The 25,611-nt window shown below is 35.6% G+C and overlaps 5 protein-coding genes across 12 annotated transcripts in view; 3 read left to right on the forward strand and 2 right to left on the reverse strand.

Annotated features, from left to right (window-relative positions):
- Positions 1-144: 144 nt before the first annotated feature.
- On the reverse strand, positions 145-25,138 carry LOC148614295 (uncharacterized). 5 transcript variants are annotated; one of them, XM_088588356.1, is made up of 6 exons: positions 25,005-25,138; positions 6,233-6,313; positions 5,330-5,410; positions 4,355-4,441; positions 2,157-2,234; positions 145-374 (listed from the first exon to the last, which is right to left on the reverse strand). In XM_088588356.1, exons 1-6 carry the CDS (start codon positions 25,015-25,017, stop codon positions 166-168), a joined length of 549 nt encoding a protein of 182 aa, XP_088444482.1. In that variant the 5' UTR covers positions 25,018-25,138; the 3' UTR covers positions 145-165. The 5 variants fall into 5 exon arrangements, with proteins under 5 accessions (XP_088444482.1, XP_088444481.1, XP_088444485.1 ...); XM_088588355.1 differs by lacking the exon at positions 25,005-25,138 and adding an exon at positions 9,117-10,168; XM_088588359.1 differs by lacking the exon at positions 5,330-5,410 and having other exon boundaries at positions 4,355-4,435.
- The window catches only part of LOC148614296 (uncharacterized), a 41,455-nt gene continuing 24,229 nt past the window's right edge, over positions 8,386-25,611 (reverse strand). For both annotated transcript variants that reach the window (XM_088588362.1, XM_088588363.1), the window contains one exon: positions 8,386-8,490. The gene's annotated coding sequence lies outside the window, so the exon portion shown is untranslated. The remainder of the gene's footprint in view (positions 8,491-25,611) is intronic.
- Positions 13,706-15,815, forward strand: LOC148614297 (uncharacterized). Its single transcript, XM_088588350.1, has 2 exons — positions 13,706-13,771; positions 14,119-15,815. Exon 2 carries the CDS (start codon positions 14,142-14,144, stop codon positions 15,813-15,815), a length of 1,674 nt encoding a protein of 557 aa, XP_088444476.1. The 5' UTR covers positions 13,706-13,771; positions 14,119-14,141.
- On the forward strand, positions 15,904-19,288 carry LOC148614298 (uncharacterized). Its single transcript, XM_088588349.1, has one exon. It carries the CDS (start codon positions 15,904-15,906, stop codon positions 19,144-19,146), a length of 3,243 nt encoding a protein of 1,080 aa, XP_088444475.1. The 3' UTR covers positions 19,147-19,288.
- LOC148614299 (uncharacterized) overlaps positions 21,286-25,611 on the forward strand; it is a 36,189-nt gene continuing 31,863 nt past the window's right edge. For 2 of the 3 annotated variants that reach the window (XM_088588353.1, XM_088588352.1), the window contains exons 1-2: positions 22,047-22,370; positions 23,203-23,326. In XM_088588353.1, coding sequence (XP_088444479.1) covers positions 22,087-22,370; positions 23,203-23,326 — 408 coding nt within the window. In that variant the 5' untranslated portion in view covers positions 22,047-22,086. Of the gene's footprint in view, positions 22,371-23,202; positions 23,327-25,611 lie in introns of all 3 variants that reach the window. The other variant, XM_088588354.1, reaches the window with a different exon arrangement.

Here is a 25,611-nt window from a genome sequence, read left to right on the forward strand (position 1 = left end):
TAAAAAAAATATATTTCAGACCACTACCAGACTATATGTGTTTGAAAAAGTGTGGATGATGACTACAAGATTTGGACTGTCTTTCCTTTAAGCAACAATGTGAGACAAAAAACCAAGGCATCAAAAAATACCAAGTCTGAGGCATTCAAAACAAACATTCTATTTCTAACTTTTACGCTGTCTTTGTATCATATTTGAGACCTTCTTCTTCAATGTTTCCCAGTTTCTCTTGTGGATTAATCCACTGCCACTTTTACTTTTTTTCATAGCTGTAACACAATCTTCTTTCCCTGGGCATTTTCTCTTTTTGATCAGATGTCCTAGATACTTTTGGATTTCATTCTCCTCTTCCCTGCTCCATGCTATTCTTTCAACTGAAAACCAGAAAAGGACACTGTAAACACACGTGTTATTCTAATATAGACATTAGTGAAATATTTTGATTATTTGTCATTCCTTTTAAGTTTGGTTACAACCTGCCAAGTACTGTAAATTTAGAAATTATTATGTGCATTTATTATTGCAATTTTGTGCAATATTAAGAAAAATCAACTTCATTTGTACAAGAAATTAAAAAATGAAAATTTAAATTATTGACTTTAAATCCCTGTTGCATTTTAATTCCAATAAAAGCATCACAATTAATCTGAATTTACAGTAGTTTCTGAGAAAAGGATCTTATAAAACTAGCAAATATGCATTTAAATTAAAGATGGACAAGCAACATGTGTATTGTTAATCCATTCAGAACCAAAGGCAGATTGTTTGTAGAGGTTCTTCCATACATCATTCCTACTAAATTTTGGTACAATCTGCCAATTTCAGAGGAAAAAACAGTTTATGATGGACAATGACAGTAAATTTCATATTTCCTTTTAGGAAAGGAGAGCTGAAGAAATGAAAAGCTTAAACCTATCTTTAGTTTGCTGATACAAGAAGTTTTCCCTTCCTTTATTCAGAGAAATTTTGTCATAGACATTAAATCTTATTGTTAAATTTTGGCACTTCTTGAGTGCTTTATCTAAAACTGGATAAACCTGAGTGCATATGCTCAAATACTTTGCTTGTTCAATTAAAGGTGCATGCAATGGCATAATATTTTTGTTTTCAAAAACAAAAATGAGCTTCTATAACAAGTGTGGACACATGAAACAGTCTCGCCTGTTAAGTGACATTGACCCTAAAAAGATACTGACTTAATAGTGGTTAACTGACAAAGATAATGCATCATAAGAATTAATACTCATGTACCTGTTTTGCTAGGTATAATAATATCAATGAGACATGTATGTCAAAAGTCGCTCACCAATGAAATTTAGGGAAACACCAGGTGAAAACTGTTTAAATATCAGTTATGCACTAGAATTGACCAACAGACCAAATAACATAGTTCCAGATATAACAATAATGAAGTAATGATCTAAGTCATTCAACTTTGAAAATTAGGTCAAGGCCATGTGACAGGTGTCAGACAAACAAGTATCCATCAATAAAACTTTTAAAATATATAATGTGAACATAGGCATAATAGATGTTCATTGTTGTAAAAACACTTGAATTTGAAAATATTATGAAAGTCACTCAACCCTGAAATTGAGGTCAATGTCAGATGACAAATATTAGACAGCCATGTAACAGCCAATACAAATGTACCTACCAAATAAACTGAGTCTAGCTACAATATTTGTGGAGAAATGAAATAGAATGCAAAAAATATGACAAGTCACTGAAGTGAAAAATTAAGTTTAAGGTCAGATGACAATTATCGGACTGGCATATATACCCATCAGTTGTAGATGTTAATGAATTATGATGGGTCTAGGCACTACAGTCACTGTAACATCGACTAGAATGTAAAAATATGTTGAAAATTTTTCGAAGTCACTGAACCATGATATTGGGGTGAAGGTCCAATGACATATGTCAGTTTGGCATGTACTCTCTTAGATGCAATTATAGACCAAATATGAATGGCATAGGTATTACACTTGCTGAGAAAGGGTCTCGAATGTGAAAATTTGAAGTAAAGTTTACAAAGTCATTGAACCATGAAAATGAGGTCGAAGTCACATGACACATAATCTGTCGAAAGGTTTTAATTCTGAGGTCGCAGGCCCGACAAAAATACCTAATATGGAGTAGCAAGCTATTGTTACCTTTTTTTGTTTTCTTTACTTTTGTCGCCTCACCATCATCTTCCAAAAACATTCTGTTTCTCTTTTTTGTAGCACTGACTACAAAATAATTGCAAGTGATGTTGAATTTAATGCTGTGTGCCAAAAGCAAGTACTACACGTATACAATTTATAAGATGGTTCTTCTGAGGAAACATACCATACAGCAGGTAATTTTTGAAGGTGCAAAATTTCGTGATTTTATTACAAAATTAAGAAGTTAATTTCTAACAGTCCTCTTTTTCATGCTTCAGGGATTTACACATGAAAGAAGTTACAAGACTAAAATTTAGTGACCTTTTATTTTCCAACTTCTGTAAACCATGCAAAAATTTCCCGCTATATGGTGATATCTAATTTCATTATTCTTATTTGAAAAAAAAGGTGGGGGGGGGTCTTCACTTTTGGAAAAACACTAAACTAAACATTTTGCTTATATTACAAATGTATATATAATAATATATATATGAGAATTATCAATATATAAAAACAAGAGGTTCACATGATCAAAATGTAAAGAAAATTTGCTGCGAGTTTCATTGAAATCAATACTTAAGCAAATATTTTGTAAAACTAGATGTGTGGGAACAACACAAATGGCCATGTCCACTTAAGTGCAAAGTCTGCTTATTGTGGCAAATATCACCACCAGAAAATTAACTCAACATTTTAAGATTTGGAAAGAAAGTCTGGGTAGGTGATTTTGATAAAAATCAGCAGAGCTAAATGATATAAAAATTGAATCTGTGACTCATCATAGTAGACTTGCATACTCGAATTCCTTAAATCCTGAAGGCATTTCAGAAGTCTAAAAATTATCTCAATTTCAGACCAGTTTTTCCACATTTTTCTGAACCAAGATTGTTCTTTCTTTGTTTCCTTTATGAATTGGTAAAATAGATAACTTGACTTGTTCAGGTACTGTGAAAGGGTACCAATTTTTGTGGATTAGGGCAGAAACACAACCACGAATTCTTGAATTCGTGGTTGTGAGGTTTTCAGTATTAACATCAATGGGAATCTCCTTTTTGTTGGGAACCAAATTTCATGGTTTGGTCTAACCATGAAAACCATGAAAATTGGTACCCCATGAACAATTGTACTTTCACAATATTCTCTAGTCAGATTGGGTGACCTTCTGTTTGATTTTTATAGTTCATCTTTTACTGCTTTTGTTTTCTTTGAAATTTCCTTTGGCTACTTGTAAGGGGATGTTTGGGATATCACTTAACTAGTTTATTCTGACCACATCTCATATGCCTGTCCCAAGTCAGGAATTGGAGTCAGAGGTTTGTCTCTGTTTCTGTATTAAGTATTTTTACCTGTAAATTTTTGATAATATTCAGGTAGGGCAAGTATAATTTTACGAATAAATGTTTTATTTATTTGGCGGATATATATGAAAATGGAAAGATATGGGGCATGTGACAGAGAGACTGCACTCCATCCACGAGAAAAACAGGAAATTTACAAATCTCCACAATGCCTTCAACAGAGTGGAATTCCCTTCCTTGTAAAAAGCTCTAAATTGTCCAAAATAAATAAAACATGTATACGTAAAATTATACTGCTGTTACCTGAATAGAGCATTTCGCAAGGAGTGGAATTCCACCCTTGTTAAAGGCCTTGTGGAGACCTCCCAAGTTTGTAAATTCCCAGTTTTATCTAGTGGAAGGAGAGCAGTCTCTCTGGCATTTACCCCAAGTCTTTTCAATTTTATTTACTTATCTCCATTGAATTTATACCAAAATCATGGATGGAACTATTCTTGCTTGTTTTTAAGTAACTCTAAGCAAACATGAATTTTCAAAGATATTCAATGAAAAGAAATGAGGAATGAGGCAAAACTGTTTGTCTCTCCAGAGTCATCTCCAACTGTATTATTTGTGAGAAACCAGAAGATTTTCTTAGTGAAAATATGTTAAAGAGACATTGGTCAATTTTTTTCACTAATCTTGAAGCAAAATAAAAAAATAATGAAAATAACAGCCCGCAAATCCACACTGCTTTAAAGTTAAAAAGGACTGAGAAATAGAACAATTCTTTTGAATAGCCTATTATAATTCATTCTATATTCTGGTACCTTATTTTGAAATTTGGTTAGTTTTTAAAATATGTCAAATATGTTAAAAAAAATGAAACAGCTGGTTAAGGTGAACGACATTTGTTATTGAACTCACCACTGTTAGATTTCTGGGTTACACCTTTGCATTGGTCTTGGTGGTCTTCATTTTCAGTTTCCTGATCACCATCAATTATTTCTACAACTACAGAATAATTGAAAGATCATTTCACTATTTCAAAATACTTCAGATATCTTGACGAAAATATGGTCATTAAACAAGTGTGAAAATTCAAAGTATTGGAAAACAGGAAGGAAATATTTGACCATACGTGTTGCCCTGTTAGACCCTCTTTGCAGGACATCTGCAATCTATATCAGAAAAGCAGGAGATATAGTGTGACGACTGTTTTAAACTGAAATTGTGGTAAATACATGTAAGAAAGAAAAACTTTGTATATAGATAACCATGTCTTGATACACTACACCTTCTGCGATGGATATTTGTGTCTCCCACACAGGAGACTATGTACTGTCGGGAGAAAGGTCTGTCACAGGAAATGGGAGGGTTAACACGTATGTATATGACAAACTTTTTACAACTTACCCTGAAGATGCTTCAGACCAAATATCAAATCAATCCAATATATACATGCCAAGTAATCTTTGACCAATATCTAACAGGACGAACATACAGACAAGGGTAAAACTTAATGTGTCATTTGCCTAAAGACGGGGCATAAAAAATTTATTTGTGCTTGACCACATTTTTAATGTAAATACGGGAACCAACAAGACAGACACAGATGATGGTGTGTAAGTTTCCTTCCATGGCTTAAGCTTGACAAAAACAACCAATTGCCTTGACCAAACAGTTCCAGAGGGAAAGCTGAAAACTCATATTGCCTTTAGAAATTGATAAAGTTGTAACTTGCATTTTCACAGATCGAACAAATTTAAACTCTTTTTTTAAGCTTAGGCCCTGAAAGAGTCAATCAGATTATTGTAATCTACAATTTACTGTAAACAGTCTTGCCATATATATACATGTGGTTAAGAAAATAAGGTGAGCTAAATTTGTTACTGAACTCACCACTGTTAGATTTCTGGGTTGCACCTTTGCATTGGTCTTGGTGGTCTTCATTTTCAGTTTCCTGATCATTATCAATTATTTCTACAATTACAGAATAATTGAAAGACCATTTTTTGGTGTGAACTATTCAGAATTTTATTTTAGATGAGAATAATCTTGACGCATAGTTATTGCAATGGATACACAGGAATGGGTCTTCCATGGTCCAAAGAAGACTTGTGTCACTTGCATTAACCTAGCCAATTTTTAAAAATGTAATATTCTAGAGGTTGAACATAATGGTTAGCAAGAGGATACTGCATCCTATATGTATGTGACATTGTGTGCTTAAAAATTGGGTTTTTTGCCAAGCTACTTACATGATATAAGAAGATTAAAGATAACAAATGGACAATCTGTGTAGGTTAGGTTTACCGGTAATTATGTCAAGGCATTAAGAAGGAATAGCGGATAAGAGAGGTGTACCCCCCTCCCCCCAAACTACACTTAAAACCCTATTTTGCTATAAGAAACCAAAAAAATAAATAATAAATAAATAAAATAGGATGTGCAAAACTTCATCTCATGTAGAACAATCAGTGCAAGTTTGACTGAATTTCATCAGAGCATTAAAGAGGTGTTGCAGATACAAGAAGTGTAACGATGACGACTGAAATGATCCTTGTGTGTCGCCCTGCTTAAGCAGCAGGCAACACAAAAAGAAGGTAAAATGAACTCCATATTTTGAATCTGGAATGCGTTAGTATTTTGTTATCAACTGAAACTTCTCTCAAAATCATTTATTCAATCTCAGACTTGTGTCAGTCTGAGAATTGAATATGACAGTTGGAAAATAATTTGAATTAACTTACATGTCTTTTGAAAATGACCAAAATTGTGTCCAAAAATTGTTTCTGAACTCACCACTGTTAGATTTCTGGGTTACACCTTTACACTGGTCTTGGTTGTCTTCATTTTCAGTTTCCTGGTCATCATCAATTATTTCTACAATTAAAGAAAAACTGTGAGCTTCAATTTAAATTAAAAAGATCTTTGTTGTCATCAATGAATATTCATAACAAGAGGCTCTCGGGAGCCTGTATCACTCATTAGTAATTTTTTGTGTAAATCATTTTTAATCAATGGTAATTTTTACTTGCTGATGTATCAGTCAAGGGCATAACTTATGTAGGTTATTTTTAAAAATAACTACCTCAAGTTATATTTATTTTATCCTTCTTTGTAAAATAACCTAGATCAGTTAATTGAAAAAATATGCAACAATTTCACATGCAATTATTGTCTTATAAAGTTTTTCCACCATATTTGAAAGTTTTTCTCTAAAAATACAAAATTCCAGCTATGGATTGGTGTTATACCAGTATCTAATAAAGTACAGAAATTGAAGTAATGAGTATTTAAACTGAGAAATGATGTTTCAAGCTGTGTTTTGATATATGATATCATGGTACAATTGAACTAAAAATTAGAGATTTTTTGATTTTATGTTGACATTTCAAAAGTAACTTAATTCAGTAATATGTTTCATATTTCTTAATGGAAAAAACTTCAGTTATTTCAGAAAATTTCATTAAAATGAGTCAGATATAACTTAGAAGGGTTACTTTTCAAAATAATTCATAACAGTTATATCCTTAAGAATGGCATAATGCAAATTTTTTATTCAAATGGCAACAAAAAAAAAAACCTGCTGGCAATTTTTCTGGCGCCAATATATTCACTTTTGAAAAGTTTCGTGGTTAATTGTAAATTCATATCAATGACCAGTACAGGTAAGTATGGTTGTCTGTAAGCACATGCCGATAAAGACCAGATTAAAGGAGTCTGGAAATTAAATTTGATCTTCACATCTAAAATATGTGGGATGTGTTTAATGTCCTTGACTACCTTGATTTACCTACATGTTTTTTTACAATTTTTGTATTAAAAAAGTACAGACTTGGAATGAAATATCCCACAATGGCACACGTATGACCCCTCCTAACATGAAGCTGATAGGTTACAATTACAGAAAACATTTACAAGATACAACTCATCATACCAAAGGACGAGGGTACATAAGGCTCTGTGGTGCCTAAGAGCAGAAATGAAATTATCTCCCTTTGGTAGACTTAAAATTATTTCCAATATTTTATAAAAACAATTTTAATACCTTATCTGTCAATAAAAATAAAAAATAAAAATATGTTTTCCTTTACAAAAAATAATAAACTAAGTTAAATAAGTATTCTTTCAGTATTTGTTGAATAAATTGAAAAACAATTTTACCTTTGTCATATGTTTTACGTCATTTGATAAACATGTATACTACTGACACAACTGAATTATTCATTAGTGAAACCACTTAGATATACATTTCAACTTTTATCTTTTCAGATTTGCATGTTTGTCTTTGTTTTTTATTCCCCTTTAAAATAAACAAATGTTTTATGTAGTGTCAATGTATGTGTATCAACCATGTTTGTCTCTCGTTCTGTTAAACAGCGTTGTCAAAAAGTATTAAAATCAGCCATTTCTAAAATTCGGCACTAAATGAAAATATAATCCGCTGAAAACGGAATCAATGTAGATGAGACGGATATACAGCATACAGAAATCATGTATTACCATTGCCTCTTCAACTACATAGTAGCACTAAATGACATGACAAGAAGTTGCTGATGTTTCTCATGCTTATTTTATGCTATCAGAACAAGCATTATTTTTGTGTCTGTATGAGACAAAATACATGATGTTTTCTAGAAATGTACCGCATTCCGGAAACGTTCACACACATGTTCTCACTGAGAACGCACTCTTCTTAATGTGATAGTAATGAATAGGGTACAGTGTAGTAGACGGTTGTTAATCAATGTTGGGACTGGTTTTGTTGCACGTATGCGTATAAAACATACTTATTATAAGAAGTGGTCTAAAAAACACGTTAGTATAATGGATTTGTTAAGGCAAGAAGATAAAAACGTAACCAAATGTAAAAATTAACATCGTACTATTATCATTATATAAGTAACTAGACAAACATCCTGTATAATAGAGTAAGAAGAAATAATACCCACCTACTGTATTTCGGTAAATAACTGGTCTTGTTAAGTGACTTTAATATGTTCCAAAACCTGTTTTCAAACCCTCTAAAGATCAAAGTGTCCTTGTCTGATATTTGACTAAACCAAAGAAAAAGATTAACTATTAATATAGACTGATGTCTGCAATTAGAACAACTTAACTATATCTTTAATCTAAGACCATTCCTCTAACATTCCTGCAAAACTTTGACCATGATGACTCTTTTATGGTATAGTCATAATTATCGTGCTGTACATGTACCGAAAAGTAAAAAATTCTAGTCAAGCGCCTGAACGTAGGAATATATCTAGACTCAATTTTGCAAGTTAGTGGTTAACATCGAATAAATGTGGTCTCTACATAAATGAGAGGTCTTGTCTCTTTCAAATTTTCGCTTTGGGCCCAATCAACAAAATAACGGTGAAAATCATAATTTTGATACTACACTATTTTGGCGTATAATAAGCATGTTTCAAAGTTGGGGAACATATTGTTTTTACTTCTTTTTTAAAATTCTTTTATCTAATCTGGATTTGTCCAAGAGTGTTCTTGGAAATGACTGAATGGATTGAAACCAAACTTGGCACAAAAGTAGGGCACTACTTGAAATTGTGCAACTTCATATTTAAAAATCAAACCTGGCCACCATTTCAAGATGGCGGCTGTTTAAAGTCGACAAAAAATTATTATAAATAGGAAAAAGTTGTAGAAAGTTGATACTTACTTTGAAAATAGGCCATTGTAAGGACTATCGATTGACTATACTGAACCTTAGAAAATGGCTGCCAGTCAAAAAAATAGAAGAAATTTTTTAAAATATGAAAAAATTCGTGGAAGCGTACAAAGTGATTTAGAATGCTCCTGTGACAATGGGGAGCTGGGGAAAGATCTGTTACGCTGTGAATAACAATTATATCTAGTTAACTAGTGTTTAATATATTCTGTGTACAATAAGTAAAACATACGATGTATGCATGTGCATGTACAAATCGATGTAGATAAATGTAATTACTTTTAGAAGAAATCAACAATTCCCTCAATGTTTAAGAATTCACATAGCGGTTTTAAAAAACGAGAAAAATACCAAATATCAAATTTTCATTGGAACATTATGATAACGAATAGTAGGAAATTGAAGTGGGAAAAGTTGGAAACAAATGGTCTCTCTGCTCAAATGCATAATAGAATGCCATAGTTTTAACCCAGGTTTAATAAAATGCTTTGCAGGGTGCAGCATGATACGACCGCAGTGGTCGAATCCTGAACAGTTGGGGCAAGTATGGACATAACAGTCAAACTTAATACAGCTCAGAGTTTGGATTCTGATTAAATATTTGACAGAGCATAAGATTCTGACACAGGATGAACCTGTTCAAAGAATTCAAAAAAATTCCCTGATTTGACCTGATATCTATAATTTCAATACAGTGGAAAATTAAAGAAGTCTAAGAATATCCAGAGTTAAATTTTTGTTAGACCACAAGGGACAAAAGATTGATATTATTTTGACATAAAATATTTAACACTTTAAAAATTTTCAATTTCATTAAAGGGGGGGGGGAGTGGCAGGCTAAAACACCCCCTTCTTTGGATCCACCTATGAGAATATTCCTGGTAATAAAGAAGTGAATAATAAATGCATGTCCAAAATAAATATTACATTGAACCTTTCCTAATTATACAAATTTATTCAATAACTCAGCTGGTTGTAGAAAAATAAAAAAAACAATCATTCAATTTCTTAGCACACAGTATACAATAATAATCAGTCAACACTAATTAGCATTCTTGCCCTTTTTTTTACATATAGAATGTTAGAATATGCTTACCTCACTTCATATCAAATGATACACATGTTCAAAATCAATGAACAGTTAATGTGTGTATATATTGATTCATACCTAAAAATAGAACAACTGTGTTGTGCAATTCCAAACAAGGTCCAAACTCCAACAAGTGTGGGCATACTATTCAAGCTTAATTGATACAGCTCTAAATTAGGATTGACATTAAAAGAATTTGACCCCTTTTTTGACCCCTAATTCTTAAAAAGTTCATGACATATTTTATGGTATGGCACCTCGAGGTTTAATTTCAAAGAGATTCATACACTTTTAATCAAATTATTGTCCAGACATAAGTAAAATGCATGTTTCAGGCCCCTTTTTGGCCCTTAATTCCAAAATGGCTAAAGACACAACCCCCAAAATTATTTTTTGCCTTTCTTTTGTAATATGACACCATGTGGTACAATGTCAAAGAGAACCATTCACAGTTACTCATGTTATTGTCACGACATCATGAAAATGCTTGTTTCTTGCCCCTTTTTGGCCCCTTACTCCTAAATGGTTCAAGACACAACCCCCCCCCCCCCCATTCAATCCCAGGCTTCCTTTTGTGGTATGACACCTTATGGTATAATTTCATGAAGATCTTTTCACTTATATTCAAGTTATCGCACCGAAACGAAAGTGTCTATGGACAATGACAACGCTGACAGCATGATACCATTATACGACCGCAAATTTTTTGCAGTAGTAAAACAGTAGTTTTTATACGACCGCAAAAAAATTGCGGTCGTATAAAAACTACTATCATCTATGTTATGTGGACATCCTTACCTCAAGTGGTTCTCGGCCGCACCTAGCTAATATAACCTGATAACCCACGAGACATTTTCGCACCCCCACCAATTGTGATGCGCCCATGTTTTTCAAGAGACGGTTAACTAAAGTTTTTGATAGACATGATTGAATGCAAACCTGTTTGCAGGATGCAGCTACCAAAAACATAAAAGACAAGTCCATTTGACACAAAATACACGCTATGCAGAGATTTGAAAAGACGGCAAATGCTTTACTGCTGAAAATATTAAGCACAACAAGACCGCTCTGTATGTACCTAAGAGTCCTGTCAAATACTTAAACTAGGCTATTGAGCACAGATATTTAAACATGACTGCTGAGAATTTATATGTGCATCCGTGCACCTAATTTGTAAAACGGTGCACCAAAGAAATTCATTGGGTAACAGTATAAATAAAATACGGACTAGTCAGTGTTTGCATTTTTTTTTAACATGTTATTATAGGTACACACTGAATATGAAGGAAATGTTTTAAAAAATAAAAAAACATTATACACAGGAAATTCAAGCAATAGGATTTTATCTACACAAAAATGCATAAAGATCAAACATACATCATGCATATAAACTTTGCAATACATGTAGGGATGTGTTTGATACATTGTACGTGTACATGTACATGTACATGGAGAAAACAGCGTTGAAAGTGATTTAGTTAGATAGGACTGTTCGTAATTATTTCATAAGAAAAATACCCAGAGCACAGATTTCTTTTTCAGATAAACTAAGCAAATGACTTTTTCATGTTTTTCCGACCTTCAAAATAGGAATCAGAAGAGAATCAAAAGGTTTATTTGCGCTTGACATCAGAACAGTGTGTCAGATTTTGCCGCATTGCATTAAGGAACACTGATTCAGTTTCAGAAAATAGTATTGACTTATCTAGTAGACCTGTCTGTGAGAACAAAAGGAATGAAAGCTGTATTATTAATTGTTTTAAACTAATGCAACAGACATAGATAGAGATGTTCACATTAATACAAGATAAGTGTATGTCAAACATTTCCTGCTTTTAAATTGTACCATCGATTACAACTCATTGAGTCAATTGCTCAGTTTTATTGCATATATATATAGCTAGGTGCACTCGATCTACCATTGCTACAGTACTGAAACCATCAACTTTCAAAATTTTTCTGAAGTAATACAAGGAACAGAACTTCAATTTTGCATTTATTAATTAATCTTTGAAGAATATGCATGATTTTTTGGCTAGAAAATTGGTTATTAAGCTCCCCAAATGTGAAGATTCCCACTGTCAGTAACTGTCAAGGATTGGTACAGTTATCATTTATCTATATGCTAAAATCCAAGTATATATCCAGATTTTGTAAGGAACCAAACAAATTGTACCTGTATTTTTTCATTTTTCTCATTCTAAACAACTTTATTTTGGATGCAACTATTGAACACAAATGCAAGAGACCTTCCTCACCTTCTTTAATAGAGAGTTCAATTTGTATTATTATATTTTACTTAGTTATTGGCCTGGTATTATTCTTAACTGAATTTAATCTGCAAATAAGTAAAATAGCTAATTATATATACAACTTGAATATGCTTAATGTAAAAATCTATACAAGCAGAATCTAAGAGTTATGTGAGCTAAGTTAGTTATTATTATGTCTTCCAAGAGAAGTTCAGAGATATTGTGTTTGATCCATTTCTTAATAAGATCTTTCCTGACAGGGAAGACCTTACTGTAATCCTTATGATTATTATTTTTTATTATTGAATGGAGACTTAAGATTTGGTATACCACAAGACTAAGTATTATGGTGAAAAATGGCCACACCCAAACTTTTTTATTTGTTGTCCTATTTTTGATGGGGTATTTTCTATTGGATTCCTTGTGAAAAATACTGGAATAGTCACTCCAAGCATTTTTTTTGGTATTTCTTACCATTTTTGAGATGAAAGGGGCTGAAGCAGAAAAAATTGTCATTTTGTGGCTTATTTGAACTTTAAATTTTCATCCAATTTTGAGGGGATTCTTTTCATTGGATTCCTCTCAGTGGTGAGTGCTTTCAGCAGTATGGCAACAGATTTTTCTATCTCTTGCAGCTTTTGAGATAATATGGGTAAAACATGCAGAAAATGTATTTTGGCCGATCTTCAAATTTTTAACAAGGGGTCCAGAACAAAATTGTGTCAAGCATATTACAATGTCAAAAACATTACTCTGTCCTACAGAATATTTCAAAGTTTTTTCCAACATTCATTTATTGACATGCTGCGTTCGTATCATGCTGCACTTGCAGCATCTCAGTTTTAAGATATTTACTATAGTAATTATTATGAAATTGTGTATTGTTGTAAATTACTGCTTTAACAATACAAATATGCTTGGTTTTAATTTTGTTCTTTCAATTAAATACTTAGTGAGATACTGTGATGTTGAAATTTTTTGTAACAGAAACATGAACATAAAAACACATAATGTAAACTATGCCATGTTTGTTAAGTCTCTGTATTTTAAAATTACTAATTGTGACATCAATTGTCTGACATGTTTAGCAATAAAGTTGCTGAAATATTTATTGTACTCAACCCAAATGAAATTGCATACATATAATTATGATTTGAGAATCAAACAATAGATACAAAATTGTAAATAAATGAAATTTGGTGAATCTTAAGTATTTGTATTTTTCTCTTCAGATTACTGCAAGAGAAAGAATCTTTTTAATACTTTGAAGTGCTTAAATGAAGATCTGGAATGGTTGAAAAAAGGTAATGTTTTTGTCTTGCCTGAGATGTATGTTGCAGAATTAGACATATGTATGCAAACCCATAGGCGGAAAAAGGCATTAGCTAATAAAGCTTGATATTTCGTAAGGCGTAATAGCCGGATATTCTATATCGTATAAAGAGATGCCATATGTCATGAATTAGTAGTTTATACAAATCATTACAAACTTCTTGATCATTAACTCTAAATTAAACTAGATTTAACTTGGATTCTTAAGTCCACATTTCAACCCGAATCTTGACTCTAAGATTTAACTCGAACATATACTCTAGTACTAACTCTGCCTTAATGTTCCACCACACCCTGAAATATATCCTTTTTTTTCCAGTTGCTCTAGACAGTGTTCCAACGATGGGAGATGGTAAACAAACTGGTTCTGTGATGACTTCAGTAGATAAGAAACATGCTGGTTCTTTGATGACTGCAGTAGATGAGATACATACTAATTCTGGGGCTCCAGTGGAGCAGAGACAAGTTAGTTCTGTGTTGACTTCAGAAGATGAGAGACATGCTGGTTCTGTTATGACTGCAGTAGATGAGATACATACTGATTCTGGGGCCACTGGTCCAGTGGAGCAGAGACAAGTTAGTTCTGTGTTGACTTCAGAAGATGGGAGACATGCTGGTTCTGTTATGACTGCAGTAGATGAGATACATAATGATTCTGGGGCTACAGTGGAGCAGAGACAAGCTGGTTCTGTGATGACTTCAGTGGTTGAGATACATGCTGACTCTCTGATGGCTGATGTCTATGGGAGACACACTGATTCTGTGATGACTTCAGTTGATGAGAGACACAATGTTTCTGTGATGACTGCAGTAGATGAGATACATACTGATTCTGGGGCTCCAGTGGAGCAGAGACATGCTGGTTCAGTGATGACTTCAGTAGATGAAATACATACTGATTCTGGGACTACAGTGGAGCAGAGACAAGCTGGTTCTTCTGTGAGGACTTCAGTAGATGAGAGACATGCTGGTTCTGTGATGACTGCAGTAGATGAGATACATACTGATTCTTGGGCTCCAATGGAGCAGAGACACACTGATTCTGTGATGGCTGAAGTAGATGAGAGACAAGCAGGTTTTGAAATGACTTTAGTTGATGAGATACACACTTATTCTGTAATGACTTCAGCAGACCAGAGACACAATGATTCTGTGATGACTGCAGTAGATGAGATACATACTGATTCTGGGGCTCCAGTGGAGCAGAAACAAGCTGGTTCTGTGATGACTGCAGTAGATGAGATACATACTGATTCTGGGGCTCCAGTGGTGCAGAGACATGCTGGTTCTGTGAGGACTTCAGTAGATGAGAGACATTCTGGTTCTGTGATGATTGCAGTAGATGAGATACATATTGATTCTGGGGTTCCAGTGGAGCAGAGACAAGCTGGTTCTTTTTTGATGACTTTAGTAGATGAGAAACAAGCTTGTTTTGTGATGACTGAAGTAGATATAAGACACACTGGTTCTGTGATGACTGCAGTAGATGAGATACATACTGATTATGGGGCTCTAGTGAAGCAGAGACAAGCAGGTTCTGTGATGACTTCAGTGGATGATATACATACTGATTCTGGGACTTCAGTTAATGAGATAAACGCTAACTCTGTGATGACTGCAGTAGATGAGATACATACTGATTCTGGGGCTCCAGTGGAGCAGAGACACACTGGTTCTTTGATGACTGCAGTAGATAAGATGCATACAGATTCTGGGGCTACAGTGGAGCAGAGACAAGCTGGTTCTTCTGTGAAGACTTCAGTAGATGAGAGACATGCTGGTTCTGTGATGATTGCAGCTAATGAGAAACATACTGATTCTGGGGTTCCATTGGAGCAGAGACAAGCTGGTTCTTCTGTGATGACTTCAGTAGATGAGAAACAAGCTTGTTCTGTGATGACTGCAGTAGATATGAGACACACTGGTTCTGTGATGACTGCAGTAGATGCAATACATACTGATTCTGGGGCTACAGTGGAGCAGAGACAAGCAGGTTCTGTGGTGACCAGTAGATGAGATACATGCCGATTCTGGGGTTGCAGTGGAGCAGAGACAAGTTAGTTCTGTGTTGACTTCAGAAGATGGGAGACATGCTGGTTCTGTTATGACTGCAGTAAATGAGATACATACTGATTCTGGGGCTCCAGTGGAGCAGAGACAAGCTGGTTCTGTGATGACTTTAGTGGATGAGATACATGCTGACTCTCTGATGGCTGATGTCGATGGGAGACACAATGTTTCTGTGATGACTGCAGTAGATGAGATACATACTGATTCTGGGGCTCCAGTGGAGCAGAGACATGCTGGTTCAGTGATGATTTCAGTAGATGAAATACATAATGATTCTGGGACTGCAGTGGAGCAGAGACAAGCTGGTTCTTCTGTGAGGACTTCAGTAGATGAGAGACATGCTGGTTCTGTGAGGACTTCAGTAGATGAGAGACATGCTGGTTCTGTGATGAATGCAGTAGATGAGATACATACTGATTCTGGGGCTCCAATGGAGCAGAGACACACTGATTCTGTGATGGCTGAAGTAGATGAGAGACAAGCAGGTTTTGAAATGACTTCAGTTGATGAGATACACACTTATTCTTTAATGACTTCAGCAGACCAGAGACACAATGATTTTGTGATGACTGCAGTAGATGAGATACATACTGATTCTGGGGCTCCAGTGGAGCAGAAACAAGCTGGTTCTGTGATGACTTCAGTGGATGAGATACATACTGATTCTTGGACTTTAGTTGATGAGATACACGCTGACTCTGTGATGGCTGATGTAGATGGGAGACATACTGATTCTGTGATGACTTCAGTTGATGAGAGACACGATGTTTCTGTGATGACTGCAGTAGATGAGATACATACTGATTCTGGGGCTCCAGTGGTGCAGAGACATGCTGGTTCTGTGAGGACTTCAGTAGATGAGAGACAAGCTTGTTTTGTGATGACTGAAGTAGATATGAGACACACTGGTTCTGTGATGACTGCAGTAGATGAGATACATACTGATTATGGGGCTCTAGTGAAGCAGAGACAAGCAGGTTCTGTGATGACTTCAGTGGATGATATACATACTGATTCTGGGACTTCAATTAATGAGATAAACGCTAACTCTGTGATGACTGCAGTAGATGAGATACATACTGATTCTGGGGCTCCAGTGGAGCAGAGACACACTGGTTCTTTGATGACTGCAGTAGATAAGATGCATACAGATTCTGGGGCTAAGGTGGAGCAGAGACAAGCTGGTTCTTCTGTGAAGACTTCAGTAGATGAGAGACATGCTGGTTCTGTGATGATTGCAGCTAATGAGAAACATACTGATTCTGGGGTTCCATTGGAGCAGAGACAAGCTGGTTCTTCGGTGATGACTTCAGTAGATGAGAAACAAGCTTGTTCTGTGATGACTGCAGTAGATATGAGACACACTGGTTCTGTGATGACTGCAGTAGATGCAATACATACTGATTCTGGGGCTACAGTGGAGCAGAGACAAGCAGGTTCTGTGGTGACTTCAGTAGATGAGATACATGCTGATTCTGGGGTTGCAGTGGAGCAGAGACAAGTTAGTTCTGTGTTGACTTCAGAAGATGGGAGACATGCTGGTTCTGTTATGACTGCAGTAGATGAGATACATACTGATTCTGGGGCTCCAGTGGAGCAGAGACAAGCTGGTTCTGTGATGACTTCAGTGGATGAGATACATGCTGACTCTCTGATGGCTGATGTCGATGGGAGACACAATGTTTCTGTGATGACTGCAGTAGATGAGATACATACTGATTCTGGGGCTCCAGTGGAGCAGAGACATGCTGGTTCAGTGATGATTTCAGTAGATGAAATACATAATGATTCTGGGACTGTAGTGGAGCAGAGACAAGCTGGTTCTTCTGTGAGGACTTCAGTAGATGAGAGACATGCTGGTTCTGTGAGGACTTCAGTAGATGAGAGACATGCTGGTTCTGTGATGACTGCAGTAGATGAGATACATACCGATTCTGGGGCTCCAATGGAGCAGAGACACACTGATTCTGTGATGGCTGAAGTAGATGAGAGACAAGCAGGTTTTGAAATGACTTCAGTTGATGAGATACACACTTATTCTGTAATGACTTCAGCAGACCAGAGACACAATGATTTTGTGATGACTGCAGTAGATGAGATACATACTGATTCTGGGGCTCCAGTGAAGCAGAAACAAGCTGGTTCTGTGATGACTTCAGTGGATGAGATACATACTGATTCTTGGACTTTAGTTGATGAGATACACGCTGACTCTGTGATGGCTGATGTAGTTGGGAGACATACTGATTCTGTGATGACTTCAGTTGATGAGAGACACGATGTTTCTGTGATGACTGCAGTAGATGAGATACATACTGATTCTGGGGCTCCAGTGGTGCAGAGACATGCTGGTTCTGTGAGGACTTCAGTAGATGAGAGACAAGCTTGTTTTGTGATGACTGAAGTAGATATGAGACACACTGGTTCTGTGATGACTGCAGTAGATGAGATACATACTGATTATGGGGCTCTAGTGAAGCAGAGACAAGCAGGTTCTGTGATGACTTCAGTGGATGATATACATACTGATTCTGGGACTTCAATTAATGAGATAAACGATAACTCTGTGATGACTGCAGTAGATGAGATACATACTGATTCTGGGGCTCCAGTGGAGCAGAGACACACTGGTTCTTTGATGACTGCAGTAGATAAGATGCATACAGATTCTGGGGCTAAGGTGGAGCAGAGACAAGCTGGTTCTTCTGTGAAGACTTCAGTAGATGAGAGACATGCTGGTTCTGTGATGATTGCAGCTAATGAGAAACATACTGATTCTGGGGTTCCATTGGAGCAGAGACAAGCTGGTTCTTCGGTGATGACTTCAGTAGATGAGAAACAAGCTTGTTCTGTGATGACTGCAGTAGATATGAGACACACTGGTTCTGTGATGACTGCAGTAGATGCAATACATACTGATTCTGGGGCTACAGTGGAGCAGAGACAAGCAGGTTCTGTGGTGACTTCAGTAGATGAGATACATGCTGATTCTGGGGTTGCAGTGGAGCAGAGACAAGTTAGTTCTGTGTTGACTTCAGAAGATGGGAGACATGCTGGTTCTGTTATGACTGCAGTAGATGAGATACATACTGATTCTGGGGCGCCAGTGGAGCAGAGACAAGCTGGTTCTGTGATGACTTCAGTGGATGAGATACATGCTGACTCTCTGATGGCTGATGTCGATGGGAGACACAATGTTTCTGTGATGACTGCAGTAGATGAGATACATACTGATTCTGGGGCTCCAGTGGAGCAGAGAGACATGCTGGTTCAGTGATGATTTCAGTAGATGAAATACATAATGATTCTGGGACTGCAGTGGAGCAGAGACAAGCTGGTTCTTCTGTGAGGACTTCAGTAGATGAGAGACATGCTGGTTCTGTGAGGACTTCAGTAGATGAGAGACATGCTGGTTCTGTGATGACTGCAGTAGATGAGATACATACCGATTCTGGGGCTCCAATGGAGCAGAGACACACTGATTCTGTGATGGCTGAAGTAGATGAGAGACAAGCAGGTTTTGAAATGACTTCAGTTGATGAGATACACACTTATTCTGTAATGACTTCAGCAGACCAGAGACACAATGATTTTGTGATGACTGCAGTAGATGAGATACATACTGATTCTGGGGCTCCAGTGGAGCAGAAACAAGCTGGTTCTGTGATGACTTCAGTGGATGAGATACATACTGATTCTTGGACTTTAGTTGATGAGATACACGCTGACTCTGTGATGGCTGATGTAGTTGGGAGACATACTGATTCTGTGATGACTTCAGTTGATGAGAGACACGATGTTTCTGTGATGACTGCAGTAGATGAGATACATACTGATTCTGGGGCTCCAGCGGTGCAGAGACATGCTGGTTCTGTGAGGACTTCAGTAGATGAGAGACATTCTGGTTCTGTGATGATTGCAGTAGATGAGATACATATTGATTCTGGGGTTCCAGTGGAGCAGAGACAAGCTGGTTCTTTTTTGATGACTTTAGTAGATGAGAAACAAGCTTGTTTTGTGATGACTGAAGTAGATGAGATACATACTGATTATGGGGCTCTAGTGAAGCAGAGACAAGCAGGTTCTGTGGTGACTTCAGTGGATGATATACATACTGATTCTGGGACTTCAGTTAATGAGATAAACGATAACTCTGTGATGACTGCAGTAGATGAGATACATACTGATTCTGGGGCTCCAGTGGAGCAGAGACACACTGGTTCTTTGATGACTGCAGTAGATAAGATGCATACAGATTCTGGGGCTACAGTGGAGCAGAGACAAGCTGGTTCTTCTGTGAAGACTTCAGTAGATGAGAGACATGCTGGTTCTGTGATGATTGCAGCTAATGAGAAACATACTGATTCTGGGGTTCCATTGGAGCAGAGACAAGCTGGTTCTTCTGTGATGACTTCAGTAGATGAGAAACAAGCTTGTTCTGTGATGACTGCAGTAGATATGAGACACACTGGTTCTGTGATGACTGCAGTAGATGCAATACATACTGATTCTGGGGCTACAGTGGAGCAGAGACAAGCAGGTTCTGTGGTGACCAGTAGATGAGATACATGCTGATTCTGGGGTTGCAGTGGAGCAGAGACAAACTGGTTCTATGATGACTTCAGTAGATGAGAGACAAACTAGTCTTGTGCCTTTGAGTCCTGTATCTGACAGACAAGACAGTTGTTTTGAACCAATTTGTATATTGATGGAAGAGGGAGAAAATGAAGTCTCTGATGAAGACGATGTTGACAAAGATCCAGATTATGTTTACAATACAGAATCAGAATATGAAAGTGACATTAGTGAAATAATTCCTAGCAAGTATTTACTCCCTGAAGCTACATACACAGAGATAATAGATAGTTCTGTGAATGAAGTAGATGAGAGACAAGCTGGTTCTGTAATGACTGCAGTTGATGAGATACACACTGATTCTGTGATGACTTCAGTTGATGAGATACACACTAATTCTGTGATGACTTCAGTTGATGAGATACATACTGATTCTGGGGCTGCTGTGGAGCAGAGGCAAGCTTGTTCTTCTGTGATGACTTCAGTTGATGAGAGACAAGCTTGTTCTGTGATGACTTCAGTTGATGAGGTACACATTGATTCTGTGATGACTGCAGTATATGAGATACATACTGATTCTGGGGCTGCAATGGAGCAGAAACAAACTGGTTCTGTGATGAATTCAATTGATGAGAGACACGCTGGTTCTGTTATGACTGCAGTAGATGAGATTCATACTGATTCTGGGGCTGCAGTGGAGCAGAAACAAGCTGGTTCTGTGATGACTGCAGTAGATGAGAGACAAGCTGGTTCTGTTGTGCAGATAGGAGATAGCTGTTCTGAAGCAAGCTCAATATTTGAAAAAGCAAAAAATGAAAGAGAGTTGAATGCAGATGACTGCCTATTTGATTCCAAATACAACAAAATTTATGTTAAAAAAAGGACGGACAATGAAAAATCAAAAAGCAAAAGGTCATATGACATTGTGCATTCCTGTTTTTACTGTCTTTCACTTTTCACAAATATACATACGCATTTAGAAAATAAGCATTGTCATAGAGAGGAAGTTAGAGAAATCCTAAAACTTAAAGAAGATATTAAAAAGTCGAGGGACACTGACCATGCAGGAAAGAAATTATTAGAAAATGAACTATCAATTAAAAAAACCTTACTTAGGAACAAAGGTGACTACCAACATAACGATTTTGTGTTGAAAAATGGAGATGGGGAAATTTTGGTTAGAAGACGCAAACAGTCATTTAATTTAGATGAATATGGTCCTTGTGAAAACTGCTATGAGTGGATTTTATTTGATAATATAACAAAGCACCAAAAGACATGTCCTGGAAGAAAAATCACTAATGACATATGGAATAAAGGAGCAGCAGTCATACGATCCAAAATACAAAAGGGACAGATAACCCCTCAGGGTTCCAAACTTTTGAATAAAGAAGTTATTCCCACAATGTGGAGGGATGAAATAACAAATGTTGCAATTGCTGACCCTTTGATAGTTAGTTTAGGTGACATATGGTTGATGAAGAATATAGATAACAAATTGAAAAGAGCCAATAGTACAAGTTTTCGCATGCGATTAGCAGCACGTCTACTTATGCTTTTAATGAAGGAAACAGCGGAAAGCAAATCACTTTGAGACTTTTTACAACCATGTTATTTTGATCTTCTTGTGAAGTGTACCTTAATGGCTTGTGGTGAAGAATTTGATGAAACTCTTGAGCATCCCTCAACTGCTATAAAGCTTGGATTCGATATATCCAGAATGTTGACGTCGAAGATTGGATACTGTATTAAACAAGGAGACAAAGAAGGACTAAAACATTGTTTGGATGTTGAGAGATTAATGAAAGATGAATGGACTTACAAAGTAACTAAATTGGCTAGTGTCACATTGAATGAGAGAAAATTTAACAAAAGGATTAAACTACCTCTTCCACAAGACATTGTTGGAGAGTTGGAGAGTATGAGGTAAAGTATGGGTTAAGAGTGAAAGAAAACACATGTTCTGTACGTTTCTTATATTAAAAAGGTAGACAAAGCCAAATGGTAATTTTAATATAGGTAATTAGTGGACAAATGACTAGGCTGAGTACTGCCTGTAAGCTAATCAGATGCATCTTCTAATGAATGGAATAAATGAATGTTTTCTGCAAAATATTTGGAACAAAGCACAATTTTGTACAGTTCTTAATTCAAAAGTAATTTCTGTGTGGATACTGGGTACTGAAATCAACAAAAAATAGCTAATACACAAATGTATTACATATCATGCCACCTTTAATACCTGAAGAAGGACATATTTTTAAATGTAGAAAATCAAAAGTTTTTTTTCTGAATAATGTCTCTACATGTATTAAATTTAATAATTCTGCCTCATTCGGAAAACTGTTAATTTGAAGGGATGTGTCTAATCAGCTTACATTCTGGCAACATGAAAAAAGAGAGGCGGTTGCACTTCTCTAATTATTAAAAACAAAATTAAGCATTTTAGGATTATCAGATAGATAACATATTGTATTTGACCAGGAAAAAAAGATTTGAACATTCATTACATTACTTCCATGGTTTGAACAAACCATGAAAAGAACTTTTACAGTATACTATGGTTACTTTTACCCTACAATTATGATTTTACATTCTTCCAAATATTTTATTGCAGATTTTGAAAATGAGGAACTCCAATGAAATCCTTTTTTTATCAAGATAAAGAGAATTGATATATTTCACACAAACTTTGCTTTGCAGAAAGTACAAAATGTAGTTATCAGAAACTAATTCATTGTATTTGAACATCTTATAGCATCAAAGGTTACAAAGATAGGAGCACAGAGGTGGATGATGTTGAGTTGAGTCTTAGGGATCACTACACCGATCTTGAGCGAGAGATGTTAAAATCTCAGCATTTGGTGGAAATCAGAGGGAAGGTATGTAAATTATTTTTATTGTTTTTTTTGTCTATCTGAATTGATGGTAAAAAATTTGGCAATTTCTGAAATGGAGAAAATTCAATACTTTATTACCTGCAAGAAAAATGCATATGTACATAAAAATTCCAAGCAAAAGAGAACAGGTCTTTTGGTTGTTGTTCTTCATCTGAAAGTCATTGTGGGGCACAAAGCAAGAGTTTCAAGTTCAAGACCACCCATAGCACCCATCGGTTTATGTTGAATACTTTGCTAGATGTCGACAACACTACAATTTGAAAATGAAGCACACAAATGAAAGTTAAGGGAAATAAACGGCAGGCATACACAGGTAAAGAGACAAAGTCTGCCATATTTTGAATGACAAAAATACTTTTAGAAATCGAGAAACTACATTTAAACAAACACAGGGCTCAACTATGCATTTGTTTGATAAATTGGTTGTATAAAAATCAGATACAGTAAAGCCTGTCTTGACCAAACCAGAAATCTGTCTTCACTGAACAATAGTATCATGATTTATTTATTTATAATGAATTTTCTTTAGTAAATAAAACCGTGTAAATTGAACAACTGTCTAATCCAAACAAAGTGTTCAGTCTCGAAGGGTTTGGTTTAGACAGGTTTCACTGTAGCATCATTTCTATCTGAAAGAGTACATGTTATTTAATGCTATTCAAACAGATGAAAGTTTTAGACATTATACAGAAAGATTACTAACCCTTACTCTTATGAGTTTCAACATGATCAAACAAATGGTGACGAGTAGCCATTTCTTAGAATATGGGTAAACATTATCTGGTGTTGGGGTTTAACCTATCATTAGTCACTGGAGGTTGGCTGATGCCCCTAACTGCAGTTACGGTCAGCCAATTATGAAGGGAGACAACTCATGTATGTCAAGAAAATGCTTAATTTTTTTCAAGAGAAGCCTTAATTTTGTAATTCCCAGACAGTTTTTACGTCATTAAATGTTCATAACAAAAAATAAATGGAAAAAGCAATACAAATATTATGCAATTTATGATAAAGATGATAAATAAAACTAAAAATTATGACCATAACTGTAAATTATGATGCCTGTAACTAATTATGGCAGTTACGGGCATCATATGGGATTTGAAATATGCCATTATTACAGATTTCTTGTGGTTAAAAAATATCCATTGATATCATACCGCATTTTGGTTCGTTCTTGTAGCAATAATACACCTCCGCCATGTTGGGCTGGCATCAGCCAACCTCCAGTGATTAGTGAATCAAATAAGAAATTTACTAAGGCCAGGTAAAACTAAACATGTGTGCTTGTATTTTGCATTTTTTCTTTTTTTTTTTCTGTTCAAACAATATTTTTCATGCGAAGTCACCAACAGTTTTTGTTTACATAGCAATGAATATTTCAAATTTTCATTTATAATTTTTATAGGACCTCAAAAAATTGTGGTCGTATTATGGTTTGATGCTAGTATTGGTGATGTTGTTACTGGTGTCTGTTGACAAGTTGTTTTCTGGACGATAACTTTGAAAAATGCCAGAAAAGTTACCACAAACAGCCCTCAAAGTACCTTTTGAAACTAGGTGGTCTTTTGGCCACCAACCTTGAAATTTTAGTGGCCAACACAAATTAGGTCGCCAGAATTTGGCAGAAAAAAAATGTTATCACAAGTTAAAGTAATACCATGTATTTTCATTTTGTCCTGGTCATTCACTTATTTAATTTTTAGTGTGTTTTTGGTTTTAGTTTTTCTTGTCTGGTGTCCTTGTTAAAAAACTTGTCAAAAGTGTTTGTTTTACTTTCTCCGCCATTACGGGGAATTAGAAACAATTGATGACACGCTTGAAATCGTTTTCAAAATCTCGTTACTTTCAAACGTACTGATGACAATTAAGTAACATATGAAAAATACCGGCTCGGACATGATTTTTTCCGGATTTTTGGTAGCCAGTCAATATTATTTCAAGTCACCAATTGCCGACTAATATTGTTTTCAGTCGCAAAAACGTCATTTAAGTCACCAATGCGACTATTTCACTAGACTAAATTGAGGGCTGATAAGCGTTTTTTTTGTATCTTCAATGTTTTCAAACTAAAAGGGACTTAAGGGACAAAAAACGTTATTTTGTAGGTTTTGGAAAATTGTTATTTTTCATTCAATTTTGATGAATTTTTTTCTCAAAGGAATCTTCAAAGTGAGACCCTTCAGTAGTATGACACCTGATTTTTGCTATCTCTTACAGTTGTCTAGATATTTTGAGTATGTTGTGGTCATATCATTCTGCGCTTG

The sequence above is a fragment of the Perna viridis genome, chromosome 6 (genome assembly GCF_037379345.1).
Source record: "Perna viridis isolate PV_CMFRI_1.1 ecotype Kerala chromosome 6, ASM3737934v1, whole genome shotgun sequence".
Classification (NCBI taxonomy): Eukaryota; Metazoa; Mollusca; class Bivalvia; order Mytilida; family Mytilidae; genus Perna; species Perna viridis.

Bases quoted from the DNA above. Each gene is read 5' to 3' on its own strand.
- LOC148614298 (XM_088588349.1), top strand. From the start codon at position 15,904: ATGACTGCAGTAAATGAGATACATACTGATTCTGGGGCTCCAGTGGAG.
- LOC148614297 (XM_088588350.1), top strand. From the start codon at position 14,142: ATGGGAGATGGTAAACAAACTGGTTCTGTGATGACTTCAGTAGATAAG.
- LOC148614295 (XM_088588355.1), bottom strand. The intron at 4,442-5,329 runs GTGAGTTCAGTA...ATTATTCTGTAG, and splicing joins AACCCAGAAATCTAACAGTG to TTGTAGAAATAATTGATGGT. The intron at 2,235-4,354 runs GTGAGTTCAATA...ATTATTTTGTAG, and splicing joins AACCCAGAAATCTAACAGTG to TCAGTGCTACAAAAAAGAGA.